This window comes from Cupressus sempervirens, chromosome 5 (genome assembly GCF_028749045.1).
Source record: "Cupressus sempervirens isolate cs-2001-9-10 chromosome 5, ASM2874904v1, whole genome shotgun sequence".
NCBI classification, from domain to species: domain Eukaryota; kingdom Viridiplantae; phylum Streptophyta; class Pinopsida; order Cupressales; family Cupressaceae; genus Cupressus; species Cupressus sempervirens.
Genome location: NC_143122.1, coordinates 842,166,288 through 842,189,329, shown reverse-complemented (window position 1 = coordinate 842,189,329; position 23,042 = coordinate 842,166,288). Strand labels below are relative to the sequence as shown.

Genomic DNA, 23,042 nt, shown 5'->3' with positions numbered 1-23,042 from the left:
ATTTTTCTATACAAATCAATTATAAAGAGTATTAATTTTAAAATTTATGTCTTAGAAGAGAAAATGCATGGTTTTATAGCAAAAATAGAATGTGAAAAGCACATTTCAATCATCATTTAACCTGCATCGACATTTCTGCCCATGATTTTTTGGCTATAAAAACGATAGTTAAACTTGAGAGTACTCACCCGGCTCAACAACTCAGAGAGTACTCAGAGAGTTTGCTAACTATGATCAAATACTATCTAAATAAATTTGGAAACAGAACACACTGACAAATCATTTTAGTAAATGGTATCAATACACTATATTACAAATCTTGCTCCTGTACATGGATGCCCGTGAGAAATATTTCTCATGTGTTTCAGAAACTTAAAGAACACAAATGATTCTCTGCACTAAACTATATTAACAACGGATAAAATTAACACTCTCAATAAGGGACTGCTACCAGCTTTCTCTGGACACACATCCTTTTAGGAAAATTACAGCCTTGTATACGTAATACAACTATACACTATGCCAGCAAGATCACCAAAGGTTCTCCTAGGGAAGATTTCCTTTGCCAGAGTTGTGGAAAACACTACTCTGATTGGCTCCTTGCAGGGACCAAATTATAGAGAGCTTACACTCCTAAACATTGTACAAAACTAACGATCATTCACAGCTCATTTTTGGATCAATATGTAGAGGCTTATGCGAGGGCTGATAAATTACAATGAGGCTTTTGCCCTTTTAAAGCAAACCCTTCTATGCGGACAGAAGGTTTTGTTGCATATATGGCTCCACAAGATGTCTTCTGTGATATATTGACAGGCGATGATGATGGTTCTCCTTTTCTTATGAACTCAGCATCATGAACAAGAGGATTGTCTGACCGAATGGGAGGTGACCCATAAAAATATGGGATGGAGTTATTTACAGTTGTTTGATTTACACACGGACCCTGCATTGTATAAGGAAATAAGAACATTAGATGACCCGAGGATGAAAATCCAACTCAAAAGGACAATAAACATGTATTCTCTGCCGTGTAGTTTCTGATTTGATTGTGTAAGATTTTTTTATATTAATGTTTAGGATAACACTTCTCTGTTATTTTCTCATATTCTCATGATGGATCACAAATTGATATAAAAAAATCTTAAACAATCAAAACCAGAATCTACACAGCATTCTTATGGATTGTGGAAATCTAATAGTTTTAATGTACTCACTGCATTCAATAAATTTAATCTTCCTCAGGATCCTGGATTAAGCTAATGCAGAACAATAAATATTACAACTGGAAAAATGGCAGGCAAAAGAAGGAGAGAAATTCTAGTAGAAGAGCAATTACCTTGCTCAAAAATATGCCTAAAATTTCGAAACTTGGCTCTTCTTCATTTCCAGCTGTTGTGTAGCTGCAGAAAATAATTCCATGATCAGGAAAAAAGCATGAAAGACTGATGATGAAGAATGAAAAAAATAATTACAGGATTACATGCAAAAATTAAGAAACACTTGCAAACACAAACAAAAATTTAGGCCATTGGAAATTTAAAAAAAATTTAAAACAATCTTGAGAAGTAAATACATTTCTGGAGCACTAGATTCGTTGTTCAAATTTAAAAAAACATGCACTACTTTTCAGTATATATACAATTGCTCGTGAGCTCATAATCTGAAATAACTCGTTCTCCTAGGAACGCCCAAACAAGTTAGAAAGATCCTAGGCCATTTATTTTAGAGAGGAAGAAGTAATAGCCTAAAATATGTTGTTTAGAAGTGTCAAATTAATGTTTGCCTCTCTTTTAATTTTTATAATTAATGATACATGTGATATTCTATTTGACCCAGGGTAAAAACATTGTGAGCAGTCTCTAATCTCTAAAGTCAATTATTCTACAACAAGCAAGGACGGCCAGGGATGGATATTGAATACCAGACCAAACTAGAAACAAAATCATATTGCATAATATATGCGGCTAAAATTAAGGCACGCTGTTCATTCCAATTCAAGAGAGATGAATATTTTGCACTGAGCTGGTTGCAAATTGGACTTTTCATGATTGAGAGGTATTACCATAAAATGTTCTAGTTCTGGTAGGATCACATAGATCTGTATGAACAATCTCTAATTTATTGATCTAGTGAGTTATGTACTACATATTTCATTGATGACTTTATAAGAATGGTGAGGATAGTATTTTTTAGAGAGAAATCTGAAATATTTGAAAAGATCAAAAATTTTAATGCTAAAGTTGAGAATGAATCAGAATTAAAAATTAAATGCTTAAGATCAGATACAAGAGGACAATTTAGATCAAATCAATTTCACATTTTTGCGAGGATAATGAAATCAAGAGACAGCTTTCAGCTCCTAAGACACTACAACAGACATCTATTATAAAATACTTAAGAGTCTTTAGAAGCAAATGTTAGCAAATGTTATATCGCGAGAGAACTAAAGTGGTATAAGACATTATTCTTTGCATGTCCCAATAAAATTTAAAAAAACAAAAGTGATCTTGCCGAATGAATTAAGGTATAAGACTCTATACTCTTTGCATCACCTAAAGTCTAAGACAAAAAAAAAAATTTCAAGATTTCAAAACCCTCTTAGTTTTACTAAGAGGGATATCGATGACACCAGTCAACAGTGTGTATAAAATATGACCTAAAGTCTTTTTTTTCAATAAATAAATGTAACATATAAATTATAATATCAGCCATCTGAGATTTATTTAAAGTTGACAAAAGATAATTTCAAACAAAATTCATTGATAGTTGCAATCAAATCGAGGAGCAAGATAAAACATGAAGGTGATCACAATGAAATGTTCATTTATGACTGTTCAAAGGAGGGTGGATTGTATTATCAAGCATTAGAAGCAATGGAGAATCTAACAACCATGGTCCATAAACTGTGAAGATTAAAAACTGTATCACCAAGAAATTATAATGATGACATGATCAATCACACATAAAAATGAGTACCTATACTTGAATGTCAAGATTATAAAACCTGATATCAACCAAAAAGTCATTAAAAACTATATCACATAACTCAAATTTACATTTGAACGTATACAAGATTCACACGTAGATGAACTTGATATAAAAGGTAAAAACACTGTAAAAGACTAAAAACGAGAGCCAATTAATAACAAATGTAAAAGCATCTCATCACTAGTTTGGACAAACACAGATGAACTCATAATTCAAGTTTTGAAACAAATATATAATTTATATGTTGATGAGAATAACATAAAATTATTGAATATAACCCAATTACTCCAGAACACCAACAGATGTTTAATTATTGATATATAAAAAAGGGACCCAAACCTTAAAATACTTAAAAAGTCCAAAGCCGATTAAGTAATATCATCTTAGCACTTGTTTGGAAAATTCAGATCTAGTATGTAGTGAGTACCGAAGCATACCCAAACCATCAGTACTTGTTACTAGATTGACAACTTGATCTGCAACAGATAATCACGGATAAACTTTAAATTCAATAACCCTCTCACCAAAGATCAAGGAATAATTCCCAATTACCAACTGGAGCTGACCTCTAGCATATATATTCATGGTACTGAGATATCTGGCGGAAAGATGCACTGAGTGACAACAAAGATAAGCCATATGATTTCCGCTTCGGCCGATCTTTGATGAGCTAGACACCATGACAGATCAGAATTATATATAGTGCGAATTTTTTGAGCCCAAAACATCTGAAGTTATTGTAAGATTTGTTCACACAAATGTTCCCACTAACCAGGCTCCATACGTTATAGACTCATTTATAGCCTTATTATACTAGACAAAGATGCTTGAAAGAAACCCTTACCCTATAAATCCTTAAATGAAGAAGACAGATTCAAGAAAACCAAAAGGAAGTTCACAGCACCATTATTCTGATTTTTCCCATGCGAAGTGAGGCGGCAAACCCCTCTCACGCGGTTTAATACCACATATTGCGCATGCGAAACAGCCAGAAAGAAATACAACCCATCATTAATTGTTACTTTTTCCAAAATTCCCTAAAGAGATCAATCTTAAATGTGATTCGGGACCCTGTGACCTAATTACTGGTCTTGGAGAACTCAAGTAAGGGTTTAAACGCACATCCTTAAAAGACAAAAATCGGAAGGATGATCAAACCCCTATAACTTTGAGACTTCGCGTAAACCTTAATGGGGTTATTTAATCTTCTAATGCTCGTCACTTTATGGTTTCTTTTCTGATCTGAAAATACCCAGAAGGGAAATTTGAAATTACTTTCATTATTATGCCCTCATAAAATACCCACATACGGAACGTTAAGAGACGGGATCCTCTAGTGTTTTCTTTTTTCTCTCCTCTAGTAGTTTAATGGGGTCAAAATCTCTTATATGTCACCTCGTGGCCTTATTTCAGATCTAAAATACACGCAAGAAGGAAGTTCAAAAATATTGGAAAGGCAAAAAGAAGAAATTAAATACTCAAATACCTGTGATTTAATTGTACATCTCTGACAGCCCAAGATCCCATGGCCATCCTATGAGGTATGGGGCAGACCAGTTGGCCCTTTTCCAATCTCTGATTGATTTCAGTCAGTTGATACATTCTGCTGTTTTTCTCTTTACAAAATTGCAGAAAATACCTCCTAATTGAATCGCCAAAGCTACAACTATCAACAAGAGGGAAAAATGCACGTAGATCCAAATCTACGCATTGGGTAGTAAGCCAAATGGAAAAAAATAGAAGGGCAAGAACACCCAAAAGAAAATCGATGGACAAAAATCTGGAGACGTGCCAATAGTTATGACATGGTCTACCAAAGAAAAATCGGAGCCATGCCTTTATAGAGGGGAGTAGATGGTTTACATGATATCTCACGGCAGTTGGAGGGCGAGAGGATCAACAAAAAGGAATGGCGGTGATTGGTTGGTTGCTTTGAATCATAGATATGATAATCAGAGTGGGTACCATTACAAGGGATTTGGATTTGGTCTGTGCGGAAGGACTTCTGTCAAGCGCTATGAGGAGTTTGTTGGGGGCTGGACTACGGTTTTTAGGGGTTTTCATTCAGTGTGAACTGATCATCTCACAGAATTGGAAGCTCTCGTGGATTAGGGCATGGATTTGGTCAAAATTATTTACTTTTTAAATGGGTTTAGGAGATTTTTGGGTCAAATTTGGTTGGCTTTCAAAGGTTTTGTGTTCTTGGGTTCAAGGAAAGTATGGGTGAAATGTGTCGCTTACTGATTGATTTTGCCCTTTGTAGGGGGGGAGGGGGGAAAGACTGGTTGTCCCATCATGGCCGACTTGATGTGCTCGGTTCTTGTGTATTTTTTGAGCAAACTTTTGAAAATCAACGAGTTGAGTTGGAAAGATCTAAAATTATACGAATGAAACCCATGTTCTAGATGGTCGAGATGCTAGAACTTTGTTGGGTTCTTTTTAATTAAGATTTGAAGAAATTCAATTTAAGTTGCAACGAAAACTTAAAAGAGAACATGGAAGAAATCCATTCTCTCACGAAAGGGGTTTGGAATTAAATTCGTTCATGTCGTTTTCAATTTAAGTACACTATAAAAGATAAAAATTTAGAGAAAAATCTAAGAGAATGTGAATGAAATCCATGGTCTAGGAAATGAGTATAAATAAATAATAATAAATCTACTCGTGTTGTTTTCAATATATTCAAATTTCAAAGATGTGAGGGATATTTTATTGGGATATAAATATGATAATTTTGGAGAAAGTCAAATTATATATATATACACGCATTTACTTAATTTAATTTGATTTAGTAAAGTAGAGATTTATATTATTTAACTTAATATAATGTACAAAATGATTCATTTTTTAAAGTGATTGAATAGAAATTATTTTTAGGAATGATGGATTTTTTTTAAAAAATTAAATATATTTGTTCTCTCTCTCATGTATACATAATTTTTTAACCCAAGAGTTATTTTAGACAACTTGCTCATGGACTAAGGTTGTCTTCAAAACAAAACTATCTAATTTATAAATTATGTATGTATGTTTTATATTTATAACACAATATATATACATATAAATATAAATATGCATCTACATATATACAAATATGTATGTTTGTGTGTATACATAAATATTTGTGTATATACATATATGTTTGTGCACACACACATGCATAAATACATATATACATACATACATGTGTGTGTCTATCATACATACACATGTATGTAATGCTATTTTTGATAGTATTGCCTTTGAACCCCTTATTGAGAGGATGATCCCTCCAAATCTTGTAGGAGGGTTACTCCCACTCAAATGTAAACTAATATAATTACAAGGTTGGGACATCAATTTCCTAACAATATTAACATTTCATGTAACATTTTCCTCTTGTAGTTACTTTCATAATGTGAATGAAACAAACTAGAGAAACATACTCCTATGTTAAGACATTAGTTGCATATGTCTCCATAGACATGCACATTGTCTTGTTGAAAATAGATCTCGATTGCACAACATGGTGTCCAACATTAGATGCCATCTTATAGAGTCTTTTCACAAGTCAAAGAATTACAATGTTGTTTTTGTATAGTAGAAGTTCTTCTAATCCTACTTTCTTAATTTTTTACAATAATTAAAATTCAAAATTGATTTGCAATAGTTCTTATTTTACTTACATAAGTATGCATGTATGCATGTGTATATACATACAAATATACATATATGTGAATGCATGTATATATGCACATGTAGGTGTCTATATATTTTGCACAAATATGTGTATTCTTATGTCTATACATGTGTATTTGTGTTATACATATGTGCACATATAATGTTATTGTCGGGGGGGGGGGGGGGGGGCAGGCATTTAAACCCCTCATCGAGAGGATGACTCATTGAAACCTTGTAGGGATTTACTTCTTCACCCTCGAATGTAAACTTCTTCTATAATTGTAAGGTTGAGACACCATTCTCCTAACAACATTAACCCTTCATGTAATATTTTCCCTCTTGTCTAATTACTTTCATCCTTTGAATGAAATAAACTAAAGAAATATTGATTCTCCTATGTTAAGATTGACATCAATTACATATGTCTATATAGATATGTTTATTGTCATGTTCAAAATAGATCTTGATTGCTCAACATGGTAGTGCCCAACTCGACATACCATTGTATGGCCTTTCCACAAGGTAGAGCATAACTATATCACTATTTGTATAATCAAATTTCTTATATTCCTACTTTCTCATTTTTATATGATAATTAAAATTCAAAGTTAATTTGTAATAATTCTTATCTTTACTTTTATAAAATAAGACACGTATTACATGTATTTTTACTATTTTTAAGATTCCCATGTATAATGCATGTTGAAGGATGGATGCACAAGGATAAATATATTAAGGTAGATTACTTTATATGGAATTTGTATCCTCATCGTGTATGAATGTTTTCCCTTATGAATATTTTTTAGTACTAATTTACTCTGAGATACATGATCATTTTGAAGATTCATATGCACCTTAAAGTGGGGACACAATATAATCGAAAAAATCACATATTAAATGCTATTTTTAGTTGTATTTTAGGCCTATTTGAGGAATGCTCTAATATAATTACACATCAATAAATTCTAAAATTCAATATAAAGTTAGACTTGTTCCATAATCCTTCACCTATCATTAGTTATATAAAATGTAGTGCACTTGACCTTACATTGCGCATGCACGCACATGCACACACATGTATACATGTCTAATGTTTATAATGCACATTATTATTTGTCATGATTATAAATTTATTCCCCACCCTGATTTTACTATACCATTTGTTAGAGAAGTCCACCAACACAATTGAGATGAGAGGGGAGGTGGGGGAGTTGAATAAATTATGTGCTTCAACAACTTAAATTAATCTTATGAATTCCAAAACTTATAACCAATATATGCAACAACCAAAACAATAACAAATATACACAATGACACAAGATTTGTTAAGTAGGGAAACCCTTGATCAAAAGGGAAACCCTAGTGGGAATGATGCCCACAAGATTGTGTACTAATATAAATGTTCCTTGTGAAAGGGTAAGACTCTGTTATGAGCCAATTAAATATAATCAATGCATGTAGTCCCTATTAGGAGACTTCGATTCCCTACTAGAAGATTCCAACCATGTTAGGAGTTGCTTCTACCTTGTTAGTAGTTGATAGGAAGCTAACTGAACCCACTGTCCAAATTGCTTCAAAACTGTCTTCACAAAATAATTCTAAGATAACATATCCAAGGGTAAACTAATTGATACAACAACCTCTTTGACAATATAGTTCCTTTGAAGTTCTCAATACATTCTCAACATCTTCCTTTGTTTTAATCTCGTCAAATTTGCATAAATACTTCAATTATAAGTAGCATACCCACATGACACTTACAATCCAAGGAAAACGTATTTCCTTTATACCAAGTCCTAATAAATTAATTGAGTTGGCATGGAGGCTTCTCAATGTATAATGAGTAACATAGGACCTCAGATACAACATTACAATTACTCATCCCAGAACAAAATCCAATACATAGTCGAACTAATAGTGAAAATATGACACATTACACTTTAGCAACTGTCATAGAATCGTCACTAGCATATCCTACCTCAAACATATCAACACAAACATATCTTAAAACATACTCTTAAGTTTTCCAACCAAATTCCATATTTCTTAATAGATACAATAGATTTACCAGTTAGCAGTTTCCTACATACTTCCATGTGACCTATCTCTACATAACCTTTTGCAACTCACATAACCCTCCAAATTACTTTATGCAAACCCAAATACATCATAAAGACATATTCACCAACATGAATATAAGCCTAGAGAACTTATTTCCACAACCTTTAATTGCATTTACCAAAAATGTCTCTACAACTCTGACTTTTATAACCAGAAAGCATATATGTTGACTTCAATGACAAACCAAGTCATGAATGCAACACACATCACTCAATCATCTCTCCAAACATGCTAATAGACTCCACCAAAGGAATACCATCAACATTCATGCTAACAATCTCCCCCTTTGAAATTGATGGCAACATATGATGAAAACCCATAAATGCCAAAACCTTCCTTACTAGAATGATAATGTAATGAAGTTACTGAAATACTCCCTCCATTAATATCAACAAATTGGCATTAATCAGATACTAAAAATCCTCCCCCAAAGATATTACTCTCCCTCAATTACTTCCCCCATGCAACAATGTGAGGTTTTTCATGTATTAGTCTCTCTCATTGATATCAATGATAAAGGTGGCATTATGCTAATTCACAAAGTTCAATCATCTCCAAAATAATCTGAAAAGGGTAAAAACACCAAGTACCAAAAGACATTAATAAACAATATATTACCAAAGAATTCTTAATAACTCTACTCAAAAAGTGACTACTTCCCCAAAGGAAAGGTTCACCAAATATACAACTCAAGTGTAAGAATAGGCTCTGAATATATTGGACTGATCCAATCCTACATCAATTACTCTGAAGAAGGTTGGGGAATAACCCCAAGCATACCTCTAAGGTACTCAAAAGTATCCTTATCCAAAGGTTTAGTAAACATGTTTTCTATATATTCCTTTGAGCTAACCTACTCCAATCTTGTTATCTTCTCTCTCAAAAAGTGGTACATTGTTAGGATAAAACCACGGACAGAAATAAAAAACTACATGCAAATATAACCAATAACATAAAATAATAGATCACATAGAAATGAACACAAGTCACCAAGATTTAACATGGTTCACCCAATCCCTGGGCTACGTCCACCAAACTGCAAGTCCAATATTATTACATTCCAGTGATTACAACCTAATTACAATCTGTAATCCCTTACAGCTCAATACTGACGCAAGAAACAATTTCGCATCACAACATAATGAAAAATACCTAACCCTAAACTCTTTTATACAAGTATTTTATGTCATTTTAGGGTTACAAAATGTCGGCCATATATCAGCCATATGTTGGTTACAACGTCGGCCACGGCCCAAAAAAATTTTTCCAAAGAATTTATGATGTACAATACTTTCCTGATCAATCAACACAATCTAACAATCTCCCACTTGGGGACTGATCAGGCTCCACACTAAACAACAATCTCCCACTTGGAGACTGATTCTGTAGCAATATCACTACCACATGGGGTTCCCACTGGATCAAACCACCCTGGACTCTGTTGTTATTTTATTCATGTTTAATCTAGAAGACCAATTGAAGCTGAAGAGGAGTTCAACTTCTCCCTTGTTACAACCTTTGTCAACATATCTGCTAGATTGTCATTCGTATGTATCTTCTCCAGCTTTAACTGTCCATCCTCCAAAACTGACCGAATGAAATGGTACCGCAACTGTATGTGTTTGGTCTTAGAATGCAGAGCTGAATTCTTTGCAAGATGAATGGCACTCTCACTATCTGTGAACAAATAATTATCCTTCTGAGGATGTCCCAATTCTTCCAAGAAGAATTGAAGCCATATCATCTCCTTGGTTGCCTCTATAGCAGCAACATACTCTGCCTCTCTAGTGGATAGAGAATTAATCTTTTGTAACCTAGAAACCCAACTCACAACTGCCCCACCAACAGTAAAGACATAACCTGTAGTACTCCGCCTGGTATCAATATCCCCTGCCAAATCTGAGTCAACATATCCCTGTAAATCAGTAGTAGAGCCCCCACGGTATAAACACTTATTGGATGTTCCTCTCAAATATATGAGAATCCACTTGACAACATTCCAATGCTCAAATCCTGGATGACTCATATACCTGCTAATGACTCCCACTGTATGTGCAATATTTGGCCTAGTGCATACCATAGCATACATCAAGCTTCCTATAGCTGAAGCATAGGGTACCTTGGACATCTTATCCTCCTCTTCTTGTGTCTTGGGACACATCTCCTTAGTCAATGTCAAATGACTAGGTAAAGGTGTGTTGACAGCTTTAGCATTCTCCATAGAGAAACGTTGCAACACCTTCTCAACATAATCAGCTTGAGATAGCATCAATGTTCTGTACTTCCTATCTTTGCAAATCTTCATACCAAGGATTTGTTTTCCTGCCCCCAAATCCTTCATAGAAAATGCATGTGCTAACTGGCTTTTAAGCCCCTTAATATGATCCATGTTAGACCCAGCTACAAGCATATCATCAACATATAAACATAAAATAATGTAGCTATCATCATCCAACCTCTTAAAATAAACACAATAATCTGAATGACACCTGCTATAACCATGCTCATTCATAAACCTGTCAAATTTTAGACACCATTGCCGAGGTGCTTGCTTCAAGCCATATAAACTTTTCTTCAATTTGCACACTAAGTTCTCCTTAACTTTGACCTCAAATCCCCGTGGCTGAGCCATATATATTTCTTCATCCAAATCACCATGAAGGAAGGTTATTTTAACATCTAGCTGCTCTAAATGCAAATTGTCAATAGCCACAAGACTTAAAATAGTACAGATAGAAGTCATTTTAACAACAAGAGAAAATATCTCATCAAAATCAATTCCCTTTTTCTATGCAAATCCTTTTACAACTAACCTGGCCTCAAATCTTTTCTTACCTCCTTCCTCTTCTTTCAACCTATAAACCCACTTATTATGTAAAGCCTTTTTACGTGCAAACAACTTGCACAAATCCCATGTCTTATTCTTTAGCAAAGAGTCCATTTCATTTTTCATTGCAGACTCCCACTAAATCTTAGTATCCACTTGCACAACTTCATCATAACTTTAAGGTTCCCCAACATCAATGAGGGAGAAAATCTTTGTGGAGGTCTAATTTGCCTCGTTGACCATCTAACATTCATCAATGTGTGTGGTATTTGTTGTTGCGGTTGTTGCACATCATGAGGAATGGCTGGAACATCAAATTTTGGAGTATCATCTAGCACTACATAATCATCTTATTTCTTCTCATGTTGCTACAACAGATCTTTGTACAACACTTTCTCATTGAATATGGCATCCTGACTTCTTACAATTTTATGATTTTCAAAATCCCAAAGCCTATAACCAAATTCATTAATGCCATATCCAACAAAGACACATTTCTTTGATTTAGCTTCTAGCTTGGTTCTATTTTTAGAGTCTATATGAGCAAAAGCTTCACAACCGAAGGTCTTGAGAAAAGAATAACTCACCTTCTTACCAATCCATGCCTCCTCTAGAATACCACAGCCCAAAAGAGTAGAGGGACCTCTATTAATCAAATATGCAATAGTATTGACAACCTCCCCCCACATGTGTAAGGGCAACCCAGTATGCAACCTAATGCTCCTTGCGCGCTCCATTATAGTCATGTTCATGCGTTTAGCGACTCCATTTTCCTGTGGAGTCCTTGGAACAATTTTCTGTCTACGAATACCATTAGTGGAGCAATAATCTTCAAATTCATGACTGCAATACTCACCACCATTATCAGATCTTAGACATTTTAATTTCTTAATAGTCTCATTTTCAACCAAGCATTTCCATTTCTTAAAAGTTTGAAATACATCAGACTTATGTCTAAGGAAATAAACCCATACTTTTCTAGTTGTGTCATCAATAAATGTAACATAATAATGAGAGCCACCAAGGGAAGATACCTAAGCCGGTCCCCATACATCTATATGCACAAGCTCTAATTTCTCCTTTTTGTTTTCCTTCCCAGTCTTTACAAAACTCACTCTCTTTTGTTTTCCATACACACAACTTCCACATAAATCCATATTAACACATTTCAGACCTGGTAAAACTTTCTTTGAATGAAGTACTTTCATACCTTTCTCACTCAATGCCCAAGTCTATTGTGCCACAATGATGTATGAGAATCTATAGTAGCTATTTGTTCTCCATGCTCAACTGTAGCAATTGTTCCTGAACATTCATTTTTCTCTGAAACAATCAAAGTAGAAGGAACAATATGACCTATACAAAAATATAAGGTTCCTACTTTCACACCTTTTGCTACTACAAGGGAACCTTTTGAAACCTTCCAATTTTTATCATTAAAAGTAACTACACAACCCTCATCACTAAGTTGCCTTGCTGAAATTAAATTCCTACTCAGCCTTGGAACATGTCTTACGTCATGTAGTAGCCAATGATTCCCATTCTGCAACTTAATCTTAATTTTTCCCTTTCCAACAATCTGACAGGGTTCATTATCCCCCAAATAAACAAGCCCAAAATCCCCTTGGACATAATCAATGAAATAACCTCTATGAGGTGTAGCATGAAATGAAGCACTTGAATCTAAAACCCATGAAGCATCAACACTTTCTAAAGACAAAAGCAAAGCATCCTCTTCAGATTTGTTACTTACCACATTTGCCTCCTTGTCTCCATCTGATTTATCTCCTTCATTTTTCTTTCAATTCTAGCAATCTTTCTTTTTATGACTTGGTTTCCCACAGTACCAACAGTCATTCGGTCCTCTTGATTGAGACCTCTTCCCCTTTGACTTTCCTCTTGATTTCCCACGATTTCCAGAGTTACTTCCTCTCTCAGTTGTTCTGCCCCTACTCTGTGCATTCAAAACACTTCCTAATGTAGATCCACCTAAGGATTTCCTACGAGTTTCCTCACTCAAAACAACACCGATCACATCATCATATTTTAGGGTACTACATCCAGGAACATAATTACTCACCACAATTACCAAGCCATTCTAGCTTTCAGGAAAAGAACACAAAATCAAGAGAGCCCTAATTTCTTCATCAAAATTGATACCCACAGAAGATAACTGACTAGTAATGGTATTAAACTCATTTAAATGATCTACAATAGATTCACCTTCTTCCATTTTCATATTAAATAAATGCTTCATGAGAAATACCTTGTTTGAAGCAGAGGGCTTTTCATACAATGTCACTAGGGTTTTCATCAACTCTTTTGTCATCTTTGCTTTTGTAATATTAAATGCCACTGATGGTGCCAGGCATAATTGAATGCTTCCAAGTGCCTTTCTGTTCAAAAGATCTCATTCATCATTTGACATAGATCCCTGATTCTTGGCTTTGCCTTCCAACAGCTTCCATAAATCCTTCTGATAAAGATAGTCTTCCATTTGCATCTTCCATAACTATAAACCTATCAACCCTCAGCTTACCCTCATCTACCATCACTCCCACTCAATCGTGAGACTCCCACTTAATCGTGAGACTTTCTTGCAGAGGATAACTGAAAAACAACCTCGCTCTGATACCAGTTGTTAGGATAAAACCACAAACAAAAATAAAAAAGTACATGCAAATATAACCAATAACAGAAAATAATAGATCACACAAAAATGAACACAAGGCACCAAGATTTAACGTGGTTCACACAATCCTTGGGCTATGTCCACCAAATTCCAAATCCAATATTATTACAATCCAGTTATTACAACCTAATTACAATCTGTAATCCCTTACAACTCAATACCGTTGCAAGAAGCAATTTCGCATCACAACATAATGAAAAATACCTAACCCTAAACCCTTTTATAAAAGTATTTTATGCCATTTTAGGGTTACAACATGTCTGCCCATGACCCAAAATTTTTTTACCCCAAAGAATTTATGAAGTATGTACAGTACTTTCCTGATCAATCACCACAATCTAACAATCTCCCACTTGGGGACTAATCAGGCTCCACACTAAACAACATACTTTATTACAATATGCTTAGTCATTGAATGTAACACTAGATTCTTTGACATGCTAATTGTACTTGTATTATCATAATGAATAATTGATGAAAGATAAATCCACATATACCCCTAAATGAGGTGATCTAGTTTCCAACAAACAAACACACAAAAAAAATGAACAAGAGGAATGAGATTTAAATCCAAAGAGACAATATTACATATATTCCAATCAAGAAGTTTACATCCAACATGCTTGGTTGTAAGGCCTTCTAGGTATGGCCATTACAATTAAGAACAAATCTCTAAACTCAAATGTGAACTCCAACTCCAAGCTACTCCATGCCAAGACTCCTCAATTGAATGACTTCTCCATCATGAATAATTATGCGTAAGACTCTACCCAAGACTCCCTTAAATACTTGCATAGCCACAAGTCAGCCTATTAAAAATTACTAACTAAATAAACCCTTACATTAAATGCAAATATATAAGCCATAAGTTAGCTCACAACAAATATTAAATACCTATCACAAAATTAAATGCAAAGGTAAACTCAAAATAGAAATCAAGCATATACAAATTGGTCAAAGAAGGACCAAGACATGACCAACCATCAAAAGAATCGCCAGCCTACTCGACATATGAAAGAGCTTGTTGTCAAAGAAACTCAGTTAACATAGAACTTGGCATCTACATCAAATTGGTCAACACATGAACTCGGTCAAGACTTTCACTCGGCCAACATAACCACTCGATAAGTATTGTAACTTGGTAAGCACTACTACTCAATAACCATTGTCTGAAAAGAAAAGGAAAGTTAAGAAACCAAGGATTCCCATGCATCAAACTACCAGGGTAAATAGAAAAGACCTCAGATGCTCTTGCATTAGACCCCTAGGTAAAGAGAAAAGTGTTCCCCTCACTTTGATTTTGAAAGAAAATTCTTCTCTAATCTTTATCTTTGCACAAGGCTTCCACTCCATCAAAGAAAAGAGAACAAGTCTGAAAACCAACCATTTGTGCTTCATCCATTAAAAAGTCATAATCTCATCCAACCAATCAACATACTCATAAGAATAAACTGAAAATCATAATGCTCCACAAGTAATCTTTGCAACTTATCATCATAATCATCTATAAAAGCATCTTTATACATGAAAACCAAATCAGCAACAATATCTAGATCACAAAGCTAATCAGAAACATCATGTGACTTCAAATCTGTAATAGTAGAAACATCCAAAGCATGTAGATCCTCCACCAAAATAATACTAAATGAATCCAGACTAGGAACATCAAAATTCACATTAGTAGCAACATCTGTATCCTTTAGCATCTCAACAGCAACATATAAGTTCATATCCATATCAACAACAACAAAAACATGTAAATCCGCATCAATAACATCTCTGAAACCCTCAATCATATTACCATCAAGTAAATTCATCTTATTATCATGAGCATCACCTAGATTGGTAACATCCATAATAACATTAACATCATCATCGTGAACTTCAACTTGTCTCCTTCTCTGCACAATCTTTTTTATCAGCCAAACAACCTTCTTTCTAATCCTCAAATGCCAACTAAAATTATACTTTTCCAAATCATCAATCTTCTCATGAAATTCATCCCGAAAGGAATCACAATCATCCTTCAGATTACTCTCAACATCATCAAGATGTCTTCCATGGTCTTGTGCTAACTCAATAGCTTCTACTCCGACTTTAATTTGTCTCAACAAGTCAAATAAATTTGGATCAGCATCTATCCTTCCATGAACCATCTTTACACATACAAACAAATGATCAAATGGCGAGCCCTCTACAAGTGCAAGAAAAATCTACAAATCTACCCCCTACACCAAACTTTCCAACTAGGACTTCTAAAACCAAACTCTTCTCTAACAAACTTTTCTCAATCTAAGGTCCTAGTACAAACTGGCTCATACTTTAGTGATATATTTGTAAACTTAGGAACACAAAGCTCTGATACCATCTGATGAAAGATAAATCCACATATACCTCTAAATAAGGTGATCTAGTTTCAAAACACAAACACGTAGTGGAAAAATAAACAAGAGGAACAAGATTTAGATCTAGAGAGATAATATTCCATATATTCAAATCAAGAATTTTACATCCAACATGCCCAGTTGTAAGGCATTCTAGGTTACAACCATTACAAAGAAGAATACATCTTCAAAGAAGAACAAATCTCTAGAGTCAAATTTGAACTCCATGCTAAGACTCCTCAACTAAACGACTTCTCCATCATGAATAATGATGCCTAAGGCTCTACCCAAGACCCCCTTAAATACTTGCATGGCCACAAGTTAGCCTGTTACAAATTACTAACTAAATAAATCCTTACATTAAATGCATATCTATAAGCAACAAGTCAACTCACAACAAATATTAAATACCTATCACAAAATTAAATGCAAAGGTCAGCTCAAACTAGAAACCAATTGAAATGTCCCCTTTTCTGATTTTATATGGTATTTCCAACCTTTAATCAGATCTTTAAGATCAAACAACTGATATCACAAAGATCCACCAAATTTCTCAAGAAACCCCAAATCGGGTATGTCGAAAATAGTGCCAAAAAGCTTCACAGCTTCACCTGTTATTAATAAATCTGAAAGTAGACATTTTTATAGAAATTTGAGCAGCATAACAGCCTATAAAATGTCATTTCCAGATCTATATAGCCTTTACAAAACAGCTCACAAATGTAGGACAAAAACTATGCTCATCGGGCTCCCGAAATTAACACAAAAATGCCCGGAAACACCACAAAAACACTAATAAAATATCTTAGAAGTTTAATCATGTCCCAATACATATATTCAGCTCTATTTTAACAGCTTAAATTCTGAAATACAACAGCAACCAAAACTGATATGAAATGCTCAACTGAAAACACCAAACTCATGCAAAAAACACACCCAAAAACTCACAAATCTACACTGTTCAGCACAAAGGCAAACTTTGTATGAGCATGCACATGGAATGGCTTCAAACTCCCATCCTTAGCCTTCCTGGAAACCTACAAACTCCCATTCTTGGGTCTCCCTGGAAACCTGCAAACTCCCGTTCTTGGGTCTCCTTCTCCACAGGTTTGGCAGCCTCTGAAGAATAACAAAGAATGAGCGAAAATCAAGTCTGCAATCAGCCCAAAATGCCTCCAAACCCCTTAAAAGAGGGCATAACTGTAACTCACGTCCAAGAGAGGTTAATGAAACTTATTTTAATAATAATTTTCATTTATTAGTCCAACAATTTCCAAAGATTAACCCCCTTTTTCCAAAACTTCACTTTCTTGGGCCTGCCTGCCTTAGCAAAGATTTTCTTTTTTAATTATTTGAAAAGGGGACATGACAAGTCCTCCCCTCCCAATCATTGCTTGTCCTCAAGCAATGGCTGAACAATAAACCAATCAATCCATTTGGATCCCAAATGTAGTCATGAACTATACTACTACCAATTAACACAGGCTCCTGCAATATCCTCATCAATGCATCCCACTGGCCTATATGGAATGTACAATCCAACTCTGCAACAATGGTGAACCCTCTCGAATGAAACTGTACCAAGTATGGAGAATCCACACACTGTACAACTCCAAATTTTTTTGCCATCAACTCCTCAGCACAAGGATCAAATGCTAACTGATGTACATACCCTGCTAAAGCATCACTCCAAAACTCCTGCTCTAAGTCATGTATTATCAACCTGTCAATTGCAGAACCTATCACCATGTCATGCCCATCACAACTCTCATCTCGAGGCATCAAACTATCCCATAACTGATGATAAGCACTAGGAACCAAAGTACATCTCTGTATCATCATCTCATCAACATGGTCATCAAAGGTAGATAGATGAGCATACCTCACAGTGTAATGCCGATAGAATGCACCAATCTCAGTCAGTGGCTCAGACTGCAATCCGGATGTAACTAACTGCAATCGATCATTAACCAAGTTGGAACTGACTACTACATCTGAAGACATTGCGAAGGGAGTAGTATTACTAGTAGGAACCATGCCAACTATCAGCTCACCAATGTCACACATGGTCTTTGATACAACATCTCTAGTCTTCGTGCCATTAGTACTAGAGGTCACCACCATGTCAGGCACACCACAAAAATCTGCTATAGCACCCAACTCAATTGAACCTAACTCTAGTGGGAATGAACCTGATATTCCAATGTTAGTATCAAGAATGGATGCATCCCCATCTCCACTGTCTCTGACAATCTCAGCCATGGACATCCTCGGATCACCAAACACCACTGCTTGTGACTGTATAGAATCAGGTGAAGACTGTAGTCGCTCTAACTCCATGGTCACCTTAGCCAAATGAAACTGTGACTCCTTGAAAGCCAATTGTGTACTCTCAAGAATCTCAGAAGTCAACACAAGCTACTCAGTAAGCTCACTCACCTCATCTTCCTTGGCCAACAATGCATCATATGTTGTACTGCCCCACTTCATAAGATAATCTCTGTTGGCTACCAACTGCATATAATCCTGTCTCAGAATCTGGATAGCCTCCCATAAAGAGTGGAACTCTGTCAAGGAAAGATAACTGCCTCCCTGCTCATCACTAGTAGGAGAACCCCATCCATAAACTGCTAACAACTGACGAGCAGCATCGAAATGCTGGCAAGTGATAGCAATGTCTTGGTCACTAACTCCTAACTGATTAGACACATGATGGCACTGTCTTGACTGTCTCCTACAAACCTCCTCTGATGCACTGTCTAAAGGAGTATCCTCAAAGTTACTAGTCTCTAGAGTATTACCATCCATATCTTGTGAATCAAATCTAAAGCTCATATATGGAGTATCAAAAACATTAGCATTGCTGTCCAACTCCTCTATACCCAAGGAAACTAAGTCTTCAAAACTGCCCACTGCATCCTCCTGTATGTCATCAATGCCAAAATGATCCTAGGACTCATCTGTACAAACTGCCAAATATGAAAGATCATCAACACATTCCAGCAAGTATGGTCGACCAGATATATGAACAAAGCCCAACATCGGTGTATAAAAACTAATACCAACATTAGACAAGATACTGGCACAAGAAAAGACAACACCATGTAATCTGCTAATCAAATCCATGATAGCACCCAAACAAACACTGCTACCAAAAAGTGTTAAAGATCTCCAGTCAACTGAATCCCAAACACCAATATAACAATCTCGAGTCCATATCCGTAAACTAGAATCAACTGGTAACTCAAGCAAACTCCTCACCTGAGTAATATGACCAATACCAACTAACTCCCCATACTTGTCATGATGAGATAATGAAGTCACAATACTATCTTTGTTCACCTTCAGCTGGCTGGACAAATCATGTGAAGTACTACCAGCCTCAACCTCATGTGATGAAGCATCTAACTGTGCCTGGTACTCTTTCTCAGCAAAGTCATGAATGCTCAATGTCTGCTCATCTCTACCAAGTATCTCACCATCCTGCACAACAACATCCTCATAATCATCATCTGAACCCACTACACTGTAGTCACTGCCTATTGTAACTATACCATCCTGAATACCTGTGGCATCACCCTTTGACGACCTATAAACAATTGTCTCAATCTGAGTATCAAGTTGACCATTACTATCAATCTGTGTAATATCCTTTCCCACCACCTCCTGTGGCAGAGTAAAATCTGAGACCTCTACCTGGCTATCAGCTAGTTTCTCAAACTCCTCATGCAACTTCTTGGGAATTGTGTCATCTGTCCTGTGAGAAAATATGCCAAATAGAAATCCAGTCAACTTATCCACCTTAGCTGGGTCAGATAACATGTCATTCATTATACGGTGGTGCTCAACCAACTGTTTAGACATGTCATGGCTTATTTTCATAAGTTTATCTCGAATGTCTAAATAACCATCCTTTCTACTATTTTGACTCTTGATATCAATTGTCCAAGATCGTGTCCTCTGAGACTCCGTACTATACCTGTCCATTCTGGATAAGTAGAGTGTAACCCCAATAGGATATAACTTCTTCAAACACCAAGAACTAACATGCAAATGATTAGAAGTAGCATGCAACCATAGATTTGGACATGCAACTGATTAGAAGCAACATGCAACCACCAAATTATGACATGCAAGATCTGGGTAGTTGTCAAAACTGACATGCAAACTTCTACAACCACCAAATTCACCAAGAACTAACATGAAAATGATTAGAAGTAGAATGTAACCATAAATTTTAACATGAATCTGATTAGAAGAAACATGCAACCATAAATTATGACATGCAAAATCTGGGTAGCTGTCAAAACTGACATGCAAGATCTGGGTAGTTGTCAAAACTGACCTGCAACTTCTAAAAACCCTCAGGCTGGCAAGATCATGGCTCTGATACCACTGAAATGTCCCCTTTTATGATTTGATATGGTATTTCCAACCTTTAATCAGATCTTTAAGATCAAACAACTGATATCACAAAGATCCACCAAATTTCTCAAGAAACCCCAAATCGGGTATGTCGAAAATAGTGCCAAAAAGCTTCACAGCTTCACCTGTTATTAATAAATCTGAAAGTAGAAATTTTTATAAAAATTTGAGCAGCATAACAGCCTATAAAATTTCATTTCCAGATCTATATAGCCTTTACAAAACAGCTCACAAATGTAGGACAAAAACTATGCTCATCAGGCTCCCGAAATTAACACAAAAATGCCCGGAAACAGCACAAAAACACTAATAAACTATCTTAGAAGTTTAATCACGTCCCAATACATATATTCAGCTCTATTTTAACAGCTTAAATTCTGAAATACAGCAGCAACCAAAACTGATATGAAATGCTCAACTGAAAACACCAAACTCATGCAAAAAACACACCCAAAAACCCACAAATCTACACTGTTCAGCACAAAGGCAAACTCTGTATGAGCATGCACATGGAATGGATTCAAACTCCCATCCTTAGCCTTCCTGGAAACCTGCAAACTCCCGTTCTTGGGTCTCCTTCTCCACAGGTTTGGCAGCCTCTGAAGAATAACAAAGAATGAGTGAAAATCAAGTCTGCAATCAGCCCAAAATGCCTCCAAACCCCTTAAAAGAGGGCATAACTGTAACTCACGTCCAAGAGAGGTTAATGAAACTTATTTTAATAATAATTTTCATTTATTAGTCCAATGGTTTCCAAAGATTAACCCCCTTTTTCCAAAACTTCACTTTCTTGGGCCTGCCTGCCTTAGCAAAGATTTTCTTTTTTAATTATTTGAAAAGGGGACATGACACCAATCATAGATAACTAGGTTAGAAAAGGACCAATACATGATCGACCATCAAATAATCGCCAGCCTATTCGACATATGAAAGAGCTTGGTCATCAAAGAAACTCGATTAACATAGAACTCAATCGGAAGCACAACTTGGTCAAAACTGGAACTCGACACCTACAACAACTCATTTGATACATAAATTTGGTCAAGACTTTCGCTTAGCCAACATAGCCACTTGGTAAGTATTGTAACTTGGTAAGCAATGTACTCAACAATCATTGTATGAAAAGAGTAGGAAAGTTAAGAAACCAAGGATGCCCCTACATCAGAGTACCAAGGTAAATAGAAAAGACCTCAGATGCTCCTACATCAATAATAATAGGCTCTAGAAAATCAATACATATTTCTTTCAACATTTTCTTCATCCAAGTGATTTGATTATAGTTTTTTGTTTTCACTACATACTCTACTTATGTTGTAGTCTGTGATATGCAATCTTGTTTCTTGCTTAGCCAAGAAACCAATCTTTCTCCCAAGAAGAATGTTCATCCACTTTTACTTTATCTTTCATCTACATTTCCTTCCCAAACTACATCAATGTATGCACATAAGGTAAAATCATGTGATTTGTCATACCATAATCCATAGTCTAATGTACCCTTCAAATATCTAAAAATTCTCTTTACTTCTACTAGGTGTGTTTTGTGGGATCTCATTGGAATATTGCCATAATTCCAAACTGCAAGCTATGTATGGTCTTGTATGTATCAAGTATTGAAATCCTCTTATAATTGATATGTACTTTTTTTTGTATTGTACTAGGAGATTCATCCTTACTTGACAATTTGCATCCTGTAACCAAAGGTGTTCCAATTGGCTTATCATTTTCTAATCAAAACCTTTTCAACAAGTCCTTGAGATATTTAGTTTGTGATATGAAAATCTCATCCTTGAGTTATTTTCAATCCCAAGAAATATTTCAGCTCACCAATCATACTCATCTCAAACTCATTCTTCATTTCCTCTGAAAATTTCTCACTTGTTTCATCATTTCCTCAAAAGATAATGTCATCAACAAGGCTTTTATAATCATTAATCCATCTAAA

General features: G+C 35.4%; 1 protein-coding gene and 1 long non-coding RNA gene across 2 annotated transcripts; both read right to left on the bottom strand.

Moving 5' to 3' along the window:
* Nucleotides 1–282: 282 nt before the first annotated feature.
* Nucleotides 283–4,803, bottom strand: LOC149558499 (uncharacterized). The gene is made up of 3 exons (XM_089832731.1): nt 4,478–4,803; nt 1,340–1,403; nt 283–946 (listed from the first exon to the last, which is right to left on the bottom strand). Exons 1-3 carry the CDS (start codon nt 4,591–4,593, stop codon nt 695–697), a joined length of 432 nt encoding a protein of 143 aa, XP_089688857.1. The 5' UTR covers nt 4,594–4,803; the 3' UTR covers nt 283–694.
* LOC149558500 (uncharacterized) lies at nt 1,550–4,471 on the bottom strand. Its single transcript, XR_016365045.1, has 2 exons — nt 3,836–4,471; nt 1,550–3,661 (listed from the first exon to the last, which is right to left on the bottom strand). It is a non-coding gene; the product is annotated as an uncharacterized LOC149558500 (long non-coding RNA).
* Nucleotides 4,804–23,042: the final 18,239 nt, after the last annotated feature.